Below are 13,615 nucleotides of genomic sequence, written 5' to 3'. Positions count from 1 at the left end.
TATGCTGATTGTGCTGGTGATGAAGTTGAACTCTGAAGTTGAATCTGACCAGTTTGTTTGGTATTTGTGAATACAACATACGATCATTTGATGATGATGACAAGATGATGATGAGACAATACATGAATGTCAATGTGAGACAGTTTCATTTCTACAAGTTTAATCAATACTGTAGTTACGATCCAATTATTTCCCACAGAGGGTGAACAACCAAATATTATTTAACCATCCTTCCTGTGTTTCTCTAGTTGCAGTTCTGTGGTTCGCTCCTTTATCATCTCTAGCCCCTTCCTGTTAAATATGCAGTAGAATTCCAAAATGAAAGTAACTAAAATACTCTTTCTTGTCCTCAGCATATGAAAAAATGTAGTGGTATTTCCTATTAAGGAGTACAGTTTTTTGTTGTTTTACAGTTTATGTGTAACACAGCAGTATGCTTTATTAGATTAATGTGATTTATATACTTTGACACGATATGCTTTTTGTTTCTATTTTTTAATGCAGTGGTAAACTCACTTAAAAAAAAATGTTATATATGTCTGAAAAATATTAAATCTGTAGATAGCTGTTGTGATAGAATCTTATGTGTACCCGTCCATGATTTTTTTCTTAGTTTTGTCTCAGCAGTGAAATGTTTTAGAAAGAAACATCTTTTTTCTTTTTCTTTTTTCTTTTTTCTTTTTTTTTGGACAAATATTTCATGCAAAGATTTCTTTCACTGAGTTTTTAATGTAAGGTGTTACTCCACTCGTCATGGCAGATATTTGGTGTGGTATGAGTTAGGCATGTGAAACTTTTAGACTGTATTAAAAAAAAAAAAAACAACAAACACACACACACAAACCCCCAGATATTGAAATCAAATTATTTCTAACTATTTTTTACTTTTTCTTAACTTTAAAAGGTATTCAGAGAATTGCAAATGAGCCAAAGCTGGAGTTCAGTCTTGGTAAGATAGAGTTTTGTCTTCTTGGAGTTGCAGTGTGTGCCTATATGCATGTGTGAAGAATTTGTGTATATGATGTTATCTAGTATTACATATTATTTATAGAAAAATAAGTAAACAAAAGAACTGTAGTTCATTTAGACCAGAGATCTGCCTGTGCATGTGTCTTCAAAATCTTGGCTTTATGTTCTTAATTTATTGAAATAACTGAAGATATGTATAAGGCTGTCCCATTCCAGCTGACAATTACAACATTCTCTATTTGTCCTTTTCATTATTTCACCTCTCCCTCCAACCTTCGCGTAATGCATTATGCCAGCTTGGCTTGCAAACCTACAGTATTCACTATATTAAGCCATCTTTTAGCATGTATTCTTTAAAAACAAACAAACAAACAAAAAAAAACAAAACAACAAAGAACAACAACAACAACAACAAAACCAACAACTTAATAAAATGAATTCAGAAATCTATCCTTCTATCCTTATAGGGTAGGAGTTGTCTTACTTTGCATTGCCTCATTCTGTCACAATCTTTAAATATCAGTCTGTGCTAATTGTATCACTGAATATGCAAGGCTCAAAAAATCCTCAGTAGTGAAACTTGGAAAGCTATTGAACTAATGTTCTGGCTGCTGCTCGCAATTTGAAAAATTCTCCCTGTATGATATTTGTATTACATAACGAAATAAGTATATATAAATATGATACAAGGAGAACATTCATTTTTGTATATTATACATAAAATCTTTCATATTTATGATTTTTCTGTTGATTTATATATTATATACAGAGATTATATAAGAATATATTATAGAGAGATATATGTAGAATTTAAGTAGAGAAATATACATGACATCTATTCTCTATATGACAATGTATTGTGGTTGACAACCCATTATATACCTAGTATAGCATGACTCATTTTTGCCGTGTTCTCTATTTAGTTTTTGTTTGTAAGAGGTAATTCTTCATGGAAGTGGTCATGGCGATTCTTGCAACTTGTTGGCATGCCTTGCTTCTTAATACTTAGAACTTGTGTAAATTTAATTTCTGTGCAGGTTATAAAGATTAAAGTTCTGTATAACACCTTGCTATGTAACAATTATTCACCATGGTGAGCTTAAGTGCAGTGATGTTTATTTGCTTTGAAGTTGGTCAGAGTATGTGACAAACCAGGAATGTTGGGTAGATCATGATGATGGAGCGTATTCCAGTATGATGGAAACAGCAGACTTCCTAATATGAGTCATTTATACTATGAGGATGTTTCCGGTAGTATTCTGCAGCTCTGTGTAGTTTAAATCTCTTTTGTTTTGGACACTTCTGCTTTTAAGCTTTTTTTTTTTTCCCCTTGATCTACCAGGGAAAAATAGATGATGATCTTGTAAATACAAATGTGTACCAATCAGGGCTGTGACTAAGGAGAACATTTTCTTTTAAATTTGATAGAACAAAGGTCGTGACTGTTGTGTTTTGATATAAATGCATCTAGAGATAAATTCTGAATAGCTATGGCTAATCTACTTAGAGAGAAATTGTAGATACCTGAATTTGAAAAGCTATTTAACACTTGAAAGGTTTTTATGGAATGTAACCATTCTGAAAGACAGAGTTTTATCAACTTAGTTCTGAAGTGGTGCCGCAGATAATAGGATTAACTTCTGTTAGACATGTTCAAATTCTGAAATGTATCAAATCAACGCATTTATATGGCTATGGGAAAATGAAACTTATTCCTTTCTCAAATCTTGCTAGTCTTTTCAGTAAACTCAATTTCTTCTTGATACGGAAAATGGTAATTTTGGCCTGCCTGACACTTTTCTTGTAGGCTTCATAAATGTTGACTCCTGTTTTTTCAGATTCTTTTCTCTCTAAAAATTCAAAGAGATAAGGTTTGTTTGTCCGTTAAAAGATGTGAAGTTTTCTGGGAGGTTGAGTATGAACTCCGTCCCTGAAGAGGTGGAGGACTTGAAGATGAATAATTACAGGAGATCAGTCTAAGCATGGGTTAATCTACCTTAATTCTTACTGATATGGGTGCTCACCCTGCTTTGCCTGAACTGATTCCAGATCCTGAGCTAGAATGCTTGAAGCAATCAGAAACCTTTATGGCAACCTATAAGTTTTACTGAGAATTACTTAGGAAAAGAGTTCCAGAGTTATTGAAGAATTTGTTGATATAGGTAGATATTTGGTTATGTCAAAATTGGGTGTGTTAATTTGTTACTTAGGTATTTAAAAAATCAACAACAAAAAAACAACTCAGTAGCTACCCTGTGTTTTTATAAGCTTAATGCTTGCTTTCTGAAGTATTAGGTGTTCCAGTGAATGTGACATAAACTTTTAAATTATTCTGACATAACTGAAAACTTGTTTCCAGGGTATTTTAAAAGTAGTTCATTGGAATGTAGGATTAAGAATCATTAAACTAAAGAGAAGTTATTTTCAGCGCACGCCACTGCTCTTTTTTGCTCATTATTTTTATCTTCCTCCTTTTTCTCAAAAATATATCACCTATTTTGCATATTTCCTTCTGTTTTTCTTGCCTATGTACTCTTTCCAGCTCAATTTTTGAACCACATTCTCTCAAGTGACTCTTCAGATTTCCAGGCATGACTTCCATGTAGACCTCTTATGTCTCATGAATTGAGCCTTGATTTGGAGGGTGGCGGTGTGCATGTGTGTGGTCTATTACACCTTTAATCTTTAGGGTGCCTTAATGATGGAATAGTATGGGTGGGAAAGATGTGTATGATTTGATGACTGAGCTGGAGAGGGGAGATGATGGTGGTTTACCTTACCTAGCAAGTTCTCTAGTGAAAGAACATCTGTGACAACATCTTCCCAGAGGAGGCTGGCAGTCAGTCCATTCTCCCATTCAATGACTAACACAGCTGCAGTTACAACTCTTCTATGACCTGATGGCCTTGTGCTTATCTGATATGTAGTGAGTGAAATGACCACAGGTGATTAGTTTGTGATTCTAGGAAGCTCTTCTGGATGAAGAGGGCTATTTAGACCCTTACTGAGAATCATTTCTATTGCAGATGTTTATACACAGAGAGCAACAAGCCCGCTCAAGCTGAAGTATTCCTTTGTTCTTACAGAAAACTCTGTAGACTTCCTTACCTACAAAGATTTGAATGGTACTCCTGGCATTGCTATTGTCTTCCAGCATTTCCCTACCTCCCAGGAAGCTGACTTTGTTTGGGAAAATAATTGATTTTTCTAAAACTTACTGTTGTTCTCAAAGAGGCTGAGTAGACGTAGGGTGTCTGCAGAATATTTTCGTCAATACACGTTAGCCTAGTCCATAGGGTCTATTAATAAGAATAAGCTTCACTTTTGTGAATTCTATATAACTACTCTGTTTCATCTGTTAAAAGTGTTGATTTTCATCAAACAGCAATGTCTCAATTTTGCTTTAATTTTGAACTTTTATTTAATGAGAAATAGTATATACAGCAAAGATTACTTAAGAGTCATTATTGTTTTTTGTTTTGTGTTTCAGTAGCTGAAGTGTTAGTTTTTGCTGCTGTCCAGTGCCCTATATGGTTCTGGGAGGTCTGCTGCACAGGTGTAAGAAATAGATTGTATGTTTGAATAATTGGACAAAGTCATTTAGGAAGCAAAAAGTAACATTTATGAGGAACTTGGAGCATCCTTTATATGAGGAGAGGCTGAAAGAAAAAAACTAGGACTGTACAGCCTGGAGAAGTTATGCACAGTTGGTAATGTGTAATACCTGGAAGGGGATAGGAAGCAGTGAAGGATGAGGAGCCAGATTCTTCTCACACACTCTGTGAAAGTGTGATAGACAATAAATGCAATTGAAGATACTTGAACTTCTATCAGAACCCAGAAAAACAGCCCAGAGAGACTGTTGAATCTCCATCCTTGGAGATGGCTAAAACTCAACAGAGTCCTGGGAAACCTTCTGTAGCTCATTGTGTCTGGCAGAGGGGTTGGGCTTGAGTTCATGTCCTTTACAACTAAAATCTTTCTGGAATATGTGTGACAGGGATTTGACATATAATTTACCAATCAGTTTTTTTGACCTCCTGTAGAGCCTACTGTTAGTGACTGGCTTGTAACTAACTCTTAAAGTGTTCTGTAGCATACATCAATAATGTGTCTGTTGGCTTGATCTAGAAATTCCTCAGGATCTCTAAATAATCTCTTATTATGTTGAGATTAGACTTTTTAAAGTTGTTGTTATCTGTCTGAACTAGAGCAGTTTTAGGGAACTTCTCTTATTAAATGTTTCATGGTGCGTTTAGCGTGATTCAGGTGATATCGACATGACACTTGTGATATCAGCACAAATTGTTTCTTGGGCAAGGCGCAAGTTGGAAGCAGAAAGAAAATTTAATTTTGATTGTCTGGGATAATATCTCATTAGTGCATATTCTGATGTTTTTTTTCTGCATGTTTGTACGTGAAGGTTTGTTTATTTATTTTTGTGTATTCTTAGGGGAGACTTATTAGCACAAGTGCTTGTAAAATGTAAATGTAGAGCAGAAAATTGTTACTGAATATATATTTACAGCACAGTTGGCCAGGAGTAAAATTCAAATGGACACTTTCCATCCTGAGTTGAAACTTTCCCCTTTTTCCATGCATGAAAAAGTTGAGGATGAGCTTGGCTGAAAGACAAGCTGAGGATGACTGTTTAATTATTAGTGCCCTTTACCAAGTGGGTGGGCCTGAGTTCTGAAGTCTCATCAAAGGATGACGACTGTATCCTTGATCCAATTTCAGTGACAATTTTAATATGAAATATAGAAATTACCTTTCATATTCTGTCCTCTCTATCCCTGCTGCTAGTAACTCTTCACCTTTTTTGGGGTGGAGGGCTTTCTTTTTGGTGCTTAATCAAGGTGGATGATTTCAAGAGGATGATCGGAATGTGTACTTGTATGCATTTAGTGACTTTCTGTGTTTTGTAGCTGCTAAGTTAGCAGTGAAGAGAATAATAAACCTGGATCCACCCGCATCTGACCTCTTTCTGGTCTACTGCTTAAGTGAATTCAAAGGGATTCTGGCGTCATTTTGCCTTTAGCCTTCCCGCTGGGTCTGTTGTGAAGGAGATAAGCATTGATGTTTTTTGCAGAGCATGGACTAGCAGCTGTGCCCTGTCACCTCCTGCCAGCCCGGGACCATGAAGATAGGTGTGTGGTTTGCAAATCTTGACAGGGCCTGAGATAGAGGCGTTGCTGCTGAGCATTGTCCAAGCTAGGGTGGTTGGGATGTACCCAGAAGTTTGACCTTCGTGTATCTGAGAATCTCTTGCAGTTGAAAGCTTAAATACCTGGTGACTTAAAATATCTCCAGAGCTAGATAGCAGCTGTATGAAGTACTCTGTTTAAAATCCACTTGTGGGCATCTACCTTTTTGTGAGTTGACTCTTTACTTCTTGCTGACACTTCTTGCAGTTGGTATTCTAGTCTGGTCTGCAAAACACTTAATAAAGAATTCTCTGGAGATTTCCTCGTATGTCTTTCCTGGTCTGCTTCTCTGCTGGATGTTAGTCACCTTATAATTCCTCAAGAGCTTGGGTTAATTTGGGAGACAAAAAGCAAGGAAATGACTTGCAGTTCACATTTAATTCATGCCTCTTGTGCAAAATAGTAATGATTAAACAGATGTGAAACAATTCTGTTTTTATTTTATCTGTCTATAATAACAGAAACATTGTGAAGTAGTTGTTCAAAGCATAATCTCTCTTGACTTTTTAGGTATTTAAAAGTAATGCACTGTGTTTACTGAATGTTTGTCTCTCAAATGACTGTTGTTAAATACATCTCTAAATATGCCTATAGTAATAATTGCAGTAATGCTTCCATGTTATAAAACGTCTCCCAGTGGACTCTTTTTAATCCTCGTATGAGGGATCAGAAATTCTATGAAAATAAAAACATTTAATTAATAGAAGACTAAAGTCATCCTCTCTTTTTGAACACATTAGTTACAGATGTACTTATCTTTGGAATACGTGTCCTACAGTAAGGTTTGACTTGAAAATGAAGCTCCCCTGCAGGCCCTGAACGAACGGAATTGTATTCAAAGCGCTGCACAAATCTATGTGATATTGGATGCAGCATGGTGCTGTGGACATTACAAGCAGCCTCACTTATCTGAGATTCTCGGAAGGACTTTGCTGAGAACAAACTAAGTAGCTTATATTCTTCATTATTTTGCCCACATCTTCTGTTGATGATGAAGTTTTTAATACTGCTATGGACACTTCAATTTTTGTCATTAATCATATTTTTAGTCTAGTTCTTTCCAGCTGTGTGGAATATAAAACTGAAATAAAATAGACTGAACTAAGTTTTTTTAAAAAGGCTTGAATGTCTTGTGGAATATTGTATAAATGCTCAAAACAAGTGTTGGAGCTGACAACATGATATAAAAGCCTCTATATTGCATTGAACATGTATTTCACAGGGATTGGATGAGTACAGAATTTTATTTTCATGAATTTGGAAGACTTGTCTTGGAATTCTTAACATCTGGTAAGATGAAGATTTTTGACTGTAACAATGGTAAATGAACTGGGTGTAAAACTAGCAGTGTTTTCAACCGAGATCTGAATCTGCTTCAGTTGAGATTAAGAGAAGCAATGCTTCATTCTCTGTGTTGACGTCAAATTCATGAGGAGATCACTCTACCGAAATAAATGACAATTTGTTTTAGTCCTTAACTAATGTTTCTTTGTACATTATCATTTGAAAAAGAAATGGATGGTGGTATTCACTAGCAGTTTTTCGTGGACAGCAGGGCTATAACTACATAGTTGGTTGGCCTGTAATCGCTGGACACTGTGTTGCTTAATTGTATGTCTTTATTATCAAAAGGAAACTTCTTTTCTTCAACAGTTATGAATGTGTATTGTAAGGATGCACACGAAAAAATATATCTGTGGAAAAGCTAAAGAACAGCTGCGTTTTCTTTACTACATATTACAGAAAAAGATTGCTCTGGAGAATTGTAAAGTAATACTGTGCAGTAGGGATCAAAACTATGTAATGTTTCATTTGTCAACTGGTACAGCACTGTATAAACGCTTATGTCAAAGTAAGCACTGTATGCTGCTATAACAAGAAAAGATGTGGTGGACTAAGAACTGTGTGAGAGACTTGGCGCTTGTTTCCTTTTGTCTTCTGGTGATATTGCTGATATTTTTTGTAAATTCATTTCTGCAAAGATGGAGAAATTTGGAAATGAGCAGTATATATTTTATTTACAGAATCTGTTAAGTTCTATATACTCGCTGTGAGCTTATAGAATAAGGGAATGCGTAGGTAAAAGAAAAAAAGAAGTCTTCATACTGTTTGCTACTTTACTAATTTTTCATCTGGAGCTCAAACCTGCAGGCACTCTGTTTATAGGATAGTGGGGAAACTGGAAATTATAGCGAATTTTCTTCTTTATTAGAAACTTGCTATGACAATACTGGGAAAAGGTGAAGAGAGAAGTGATATTTAGCTCTGTTTCCAGGACATTTAAACCTTTCTGTGGCATTCTAAAATGCCAACAGTGCCAAAATAAATTACATCCTTAGAACATCTGCAGATTCATATCAAAACATACTTTGATAGGAATATATTTTGGAATGTGTTATGTATAGCAGTTTTTTTAGGTTGCTGGCCTTTTTCTTCTTTTCTTTCCTCATTGCTCTATCCAGGGAATGAAGACACCTTCAGGGCAAAGCATAAATACCATTAATAGGTTGTGCCAAAATCAGAATTGTTTTGGACAGAATGTAAAGGCAATAACTAAAAATCTGAAATAGCAAAAACTGTGCTTTGCTGTCCTGCAACTACTACAGAATATTAGAATAGAGTTCTCTGTACAATTATGCCGAGTATGCTCCATAGAGAAATGTAATCTTTTTGGAAAGAATTATATTTTTATAACTGAGAGTGGTACTGTATGATAGAAATACTCTGAGCTTCAAAAGTTAAAGAATTCTTAAAATACTGTTCCATAACATCTTATCTGTTTCATAACTTAATGCCAGAAGCATGCTTCTGTGACCTTGATGCCACTGTATAGGTTAAGTTAAGAGAACATAGAGGTGGCAGACATCTTACACACAGTTCCAAAGAAAGCTAGAATATGGTGATTGTGAGTGGTGAGCTTTCAGGGAGCAGACTGTCAAACAAGTTAGTCGTGGGTTAACTGCACTGCTCAAATGTCAGTTGCAGAGAATGAGGGTTAACACAAGTACCATTGCATTCATTTCACCACTGAAAATACAATGCCTGAGAGCTGTATGTTGATCCAGTCAGCCAGTTTCCTGACTCTCTTCCATCTATCATGCTTAAGCTCTATAAATAGCTGGAGTTGTTTAGGCTGAATGGCAGGGAAGCAGTATGTAAAAGATCTGCTCTTGCATATTCAAAAAATACCACACTCAGGAAATGCCTGTTATTGCTCCTGGTAATGGCAGAGCAAAGTTAAGCTCTAAACCTTTGCTTTTATTTTCCTTTATTAGAGAAGGAAGAATACTATTTCAAAGTCCTGTACTTAATGCTGTAGTCCAGCACTAGGCTTTGGGTAAAACACAAAATATGCAACAAACTGAAATTTCTCTAGTACTGCAAAACCTGGAGTTGGCAGAGCTTGTTTGGCATTCAGCACTTCCGATATTCATGGTGGTAATTCCAACCAGATCTAACGTTTCCTATACAAATGAATTTGAGTATGGCTGGCATCTCAACTCCTGAGCATGATCACGTATCCCAAATCTCCACTAGCATACAGTGTTTTCTAACCAGCAGACCATGCTTCTGTTGTCTCTGAGTGTTTACTAAATAATTGTACTATTTTATCTGCCAATTAGGTGGGTAATGATTTATATTTTTTTGCTCATTATACTGATATATTAATTGCAGTGAACAACCAGCTGTACGTTCCAGAGGAGAGAGACATATTTTATTTTCATACAAATCTCTCATCCCCAGAGATGGGAGCTGAGATCTTAGAGCCGTTCTTAGGTAAAAATCAGTGGAGCTTGACTTATTTGTATGCATGATCCAAATGTAGTCTTCTATTCTATACACGTTCTTTTCCCAGTACTCAGTGTTGTACTGTGGATTTTACTGGGAGTTCACAGCTGGAAACTGCTGTGGAAGAAACTTCTTTCCAGTGTAGGAGTCTGTTCTTTCTAATCCCTAGGTAGCAATTTATTATGAGACTCTAGCTGAGAAGCTGCTCATTAACACCATTCTGGGCTAATACCAGTCCTCCAATGCTTGCCTTGGTTGCTTTCAGGCATGTTTTGCCACACGGAGGACACATCTCTCTCCCGTTCTCTTTTCTCTTTCAGTTGCCTTTACGCTCCTGAGTCAAGCATGTGCCCAAAGTTGTCCTGTCTGTTCCAAATGTGGATTATTCCTAAGCCTTTGTGTTCCTGGCTGAAAGTCTTCTTTTCAGCAGTCTTGGTTAGCAGTGTCCAGTGAAGGCAGAAGCAGTGGCTTTGTGTGCTTTCTTCCCTTACACCTCTCTCCAGGGCAGAGGTAAAAAACAAAACTAAACAGAAACAACAACAAAAAAGTACTGTTTAGCTTTCTGCATATAGCACAGGTCTGAATGTAGTGTTCTCTTATTCAATATGTTCTTTTGCCCACTAAAGAATTGTCTGTGCCTCAGTTAATTAGCCTGTCAAGACAGACTGTACATTATTATTTATAAACTATGTTGCTTTGGGATAATAATGCTGCTGTAATGCCAATGAAATGAAGAACAAGTTGAACAGTATGTTCGTGTAAATATATGTGTATGTGAGAGATGACCTTCTTCCATGCTCCTTTTTTTCAGATACTTTTGATCTTCTGTTGGGAGTGCTTACAGAGTAGTGAGCTCTGGAGAAAACAGGTGTATTGTCTAGTTTTATTCCTGTCCCTCGCCAGTCCCTTGCAATCCATCTAGGTTTGGAAAATGGAAGGGAAAGAAGTTATGGGGGAATTGTGTTGTTTCTATCAGTGGCTAGAGGAAAAGCTACCTCAGAAATTACTGTGTAGGCTGATACACAAACTGTGTGAATCCCTAGACTGATAAGATGTTCACCAGTGTTCTGTTATTTCCTCTGTGAACGAAAATGGACAAACATGGCAATGGCAATGTCATTTCCCAATTTTTGTTGTAGTCCTTGGCTTCCTGCTTTATACAACTCTGTCAACTTTTAGCAGAGAATGTCTTTCATTCTTTCTGTCCAGCTAGTTTGTTCCAGCTGCTGGAGGTTTTTCAGTTCAGGGAGATACTGCATTCTCCCCATTCCTCTACCAGATTAATTTCTTCCAGATCCATTGGATTCAGTGCTTGGAGCAGTGTTAAGCAGCTGGTCAGAACTGTCGTTTCAGATGAAGAATTTTCAGACAGTTTTTTTTTTTTTCTGTGACTGAAAACATGAATCAAGTTGCTACTGTTCTACAGCGTAGCCCAGTTATGAGTGAACAGTACCCAGGCATTCCCTTTTGCATGAGCACACAGAAGGATGAAGATCACAGCCAGCATGTTTGTGCAGTGCAGAGAGAACTACAATGTGCACATCGCAAAACTCAAGAATCAAACCTCTACTTGCACAACTTATGGTTACTGCACACAGAGCTTGTATACATAGTAGTGGTACTGGAATGTGAAGAACGATGTATAGGCACAACTAGAAGAAAAGTATTTATTTACTGTGATTCGTGAATAATATTGTAGTGTTAACTGTAGAACAGCTACAGCAATGAAAATGAGACAATTCTTCACTTTCATTCTTTAGAAAATAACTGTTAAATGATAACTATTAAAGTATTTTCTGATTTAAGGCATTTTAAATGGTAAGACAGCTTATATGTAGGCCCCAACATTTTGCAAAATATATAACTGCAAGTTTGAAAATGTATTCTACAGCATTTCTTCCTTTCAGCTTTTTATCTTGCTCCCCAAATTGTGGTTCCTTTGTTGTCTTTCTTTCCTTTTTCTTTGCTTACTATGTGGAGGAATGGTTCCTTCTTGCCATCTTAACTTTTTAATTGTTGATCTAAATTATTCCTAGTGCAGTTCTTCCTTAAACGTCCATTGTACACTTGTAGGCTTAGCAGAGATGGGATCACCGGGGCAGTGGATGATTCAGGCATTTACTCGCTGAGTCAGCGGTCACGTTGAGTAGATTCATATACTTCAGGCATGTAAATACAAGCTGTCACTTCAGTTCACTGAGTTTTGATGTGGAGTTTTCGCAAAATTAATGCCAGCATAGTAAAGTATTGGGAAGTAATGTGACCTGTGTGTGCAGCCTCCTTGGATGGTAGGTTGTGCTGTGAAGTATATTCATGTAATGTTACCCACTTTCACTGTCTTAGGAAAACAGCCTTATTATTCATTTCATGTTTGCTTTTTCATCAATTTTTGATTAATATGTCAATGATGTTCAACAGATGTATTTAAATATAGAGTATACATCCTGTACCTCATTGCGTATCTGTGTAATGTTTCGCCTTGTCCAAAGAGTATGGCCTCTTTCTTTGGGAAGTCCTAATATTGTCAGAGATCTTGCTAGCTGAAAGGACACTAATTGAGTGGGAGGCTGTGGAGCTGGCCAGGCTGTGGATAGGATATAAGAAAAACTCATCCCATTCGTTTGTGAAAAGTTACTTAAAATAAAATGTGTTACTTGGGCCATTTTTAAGGGGTATGATGATATGTCTGGCCCAGACTGATAAATACCAGATCACTGCAACTCTTTTCTGCTAGTGACAATCTTATTTAGTATTTTCTCTGACTGAAGGATAGTTGTGAATGGCAGTGACTCAGTGTCACAGTAAACACAAATAACTTGGTCTTCAAATAGATGAGTTTTTTGTCGTATTTCTTTTATCCTTCTGCTCTGGGGGCTCCCAGAGTCTTCTGATACTTTGTGCTGGTCCTCCCAAAGTGGAGTTATGTAGATCAGTTATTTTCAGTCAACTCCACCCAGCAAAATTCAAGATTATCTTGCTAGGCTGCCTTTTTAGAAGAAAAGGATCTACTGACTGGGTTTTCTTACTACTAAAAAAATCAATGGTCTCCTAAGCTCACTAAGGCAGTGGTCACTTAGTGCACTGTCTTCTTATTGCTTGAGGGTTATCAGTGGGATAAAAACCTGTGATATTGGCTGATAGAAGAATTTATTGTATCTAGTTAATGTATTTGAAATGTCTCATACATATATTGAGCTGTTACTAATTGAGGGATTTACTTCCATTCAGAATGCACTAGTACTTTTTACAAGAGTTTAGCTGTAGGATTCTTCCCAGAAGCTATGGCATTATTTTATTTCATTGATTTTACTTTTACAGAGTTTCTCTTTTCCTGTCATCTCTGGAGATCCATTGAATTGAGCTGGCCACCCTTCCTTTGTGATGATTGTGAAAAATTTGACTTTGATAGTTAGTTTTCCAGATTCTGGAAGAGAATATTTACGCTCATAGTTCCTTTGAAACAGAGTTTTTAAGTGTGGTGTATTCTAAAAATGGAATCATAGAGTAGAACAGACATTTAAGGATTGGTTGGCGGTATAAGGTTAGAATTTCAGGTGAAAATGGCTGTATCTGCAATTTCTGATGACCTGATAGCACTTCCTTATGTCAGTTGCGGTTGCTGTTACTTTTTTTTATTTCAGAGTTTTGTG

General features: G+C 36.5%; 1 protein-coding gene across 14 annotated transcripts in view; it reads left to right on the top strand.

The window, feature by feature from the left end:
• Positions 1-13,615, top strand: part of INPP4B (inositol polyphosphate-4-phosphatase type II B) — a 287,734-nt gene that overhangs the window by 114,667 nt on the left and 159,452 nt on the right. For 12 of the 14 annotated variants that reach the window (XM_040700268.2, XM_025150480.3, XM_025150479.3 and 9 more), the window contains one exon: positions 905-949. The exons of the other annotated variants lie outside the window; for them this stretch is intronic. In XM_040700268.2, the coding sequence (XP_040556202.1) occupies positions 905-949 (45 nt within the window). The remainder of the gene's footprint in view (positions 1-904; positions 950-13,615) is intronic. 14 annotated transcript variants of the gene reach the window in all.

Source organism: Gallus gallus, chromosome 4, assembly GCF_016699485.2.
Source record: "Gallus gallus isolate bGalGal1 chromosome 4, bGalGal1.mat.broiler.GRCg7b, whole genome shotgun sequence".
Lineage (NCBI taxonomy): Eukaryota > Metazoa > Chordata > Aves > Galliformes > Phasianidae > Gallus > Gallus gallus.
The sequence above is the reverse complement of the archived record's forward strand: the minus strand, read 5'-3'. Positions and strand labels throughout refer to the sequence as shown.